This window comes from Buceros rhinoceros, unplaced genomic scaffold, assembly GCF_000710305.1.
Source record: "Buceros rhinoceros silvestris isolate BGI_N320 unplaced genomic scaffold, ASM71030v1 scaffold4675, whole genome shotgun sequence".
NCBI classification, from domain to species: domain Eukaryota; kingdom Metazoa; phylum Chordata; class Aves; order Bucerotiformes; family Bucerotidae; genus Buceros; species Buceros rhinoceros.
In genome coordinates, this window is record NW_010412144.1 from 31,721 (window position 1) to 32,995 (window position 1,275).

The 1,275-nt window shown below is 55.8% G+C and overlaps 1 protein-coding gene across 1 annotated transcript in view; it reads right to left on the minus strand.

Annotated features, from left to right (window-relative positions):
• Positions 1-849: 849 nt before the first annotated feature.
• Positions 850-1,275, minus strand: part of TMEM72 (transmembrane protein 72) — a 6,341-nt gene continuing 5,915 nt past the window's right edge. The window contains exon 5 of the mRNA XM_010136262.1: positions 850-1,275. This exon is cut by the window's right edge and continues 22 nt beyond it. Coding sequence (XP_010134564.1) covers positions 850-1,275 — 426 coding nt within the window.

The following is a 1,275-nucleotide window of genomic DNA, read 5'->3' on the forward strand; positions in this document are numbered from 1 at the left end:
TGTAGCTTTATTATTGCCTTTTCCTTCTGGGGCCCATAATTAACATACATTTGGAGTTACACACAATCTGCTGTGCCAGCATAGTGCTGAATCTCATGACTTGAGCTGCCACATCATCCCAAAACTCTTCTAACTCCAGAAGGTTGTTTGGGTATGAGAGGTCAGGAAGCCCCAGGGTCCGCCCTGCTCCTACGTGGGTGTCCCTAAGGCCAGAGGTGATTTCCCTGCTGATCTCTTAGCATGTGCTAGACCCAGGGGTGTGCTTGGTCTCAGCCCACCTCCCAAAGGATGTTTTGGATACCCTGTGCCTACTGCAGCTGGTGCATGTGCTGTGAGGGAACCTGAAGGTTGCTGTGCCCTTGCTGAGAGTGTTCCAGCCATGAACTCTTCAATGTGCAGCAAGGGCAGGAGGGAGACAACAGCACCCAGCAGAGGTTGCTCTGAGGTCTCCTCGTCTCCTGTCTGATGTTTCCTCGTGGGAGGCACACGTCATGGCTGTGATGTTAGGCAGGAGAGGGTACTGTGATGTGTAGTGCCATAACAGAGGGGTGACCCATGTGTGAGTCAAAGGGAGCAGAAACCTTACTGTCCTGGCACTACCTTGGCTGAACCACCACCTGTCCCCTGGGCATGGCACTACAGAGGCTGGGGACCACAAAAGGCCCTGTCACAAGGTGTACAATCATGTAGTGTGGGCAGCCTCCTAAAGAGGGGGCGACACAGTTGTCATCCTGGAGGCAGGGAGGGCAAGGAGGCCACCACTCCAGGCCTTTAAGCTGCTGGAGTGGCAGGGAGAGATGCCAGCACCAGGGGTAGAAGGTTTGTCCCGTCCTTGATCTTGCTGAGGGCTCAAAAGAAGCCCGTGGAGCTGAGAGGAGTTAGGATGATGGGGGCATCAGGTGGGGTGAGGATGGGTGTTGTGTCTGATGTGGTCTCTTCAGCCTCACTTTCCATGTCCTCCAAGCTCTCGCTGACAGAGGGGATGATCTGCACCACCTTCTCCTGGAAGTGCACTTGCTTGCGTGTGGCTGGTGGAGCTGCTGGTTGGGCAGGAGCTGCTGGGGCTGCGCTCCTGTTCTTGCTGCCCTTCAGGATGCTCTTCATGTGACCCAGCAGTGAGCGGTGCTGCTCTCTCTGGGCCTCATGGAAGGTATAGGTCTGCTCGGTGTCACCAACAATGGTTTGGGCTGCCACAGTAGCTGAAGGGTCCACATACTGGCCCACCCGGGGCTGCGTCTCTTTGTGCCCTGGGCTCTTTATCCTCTTGCTCCGCAG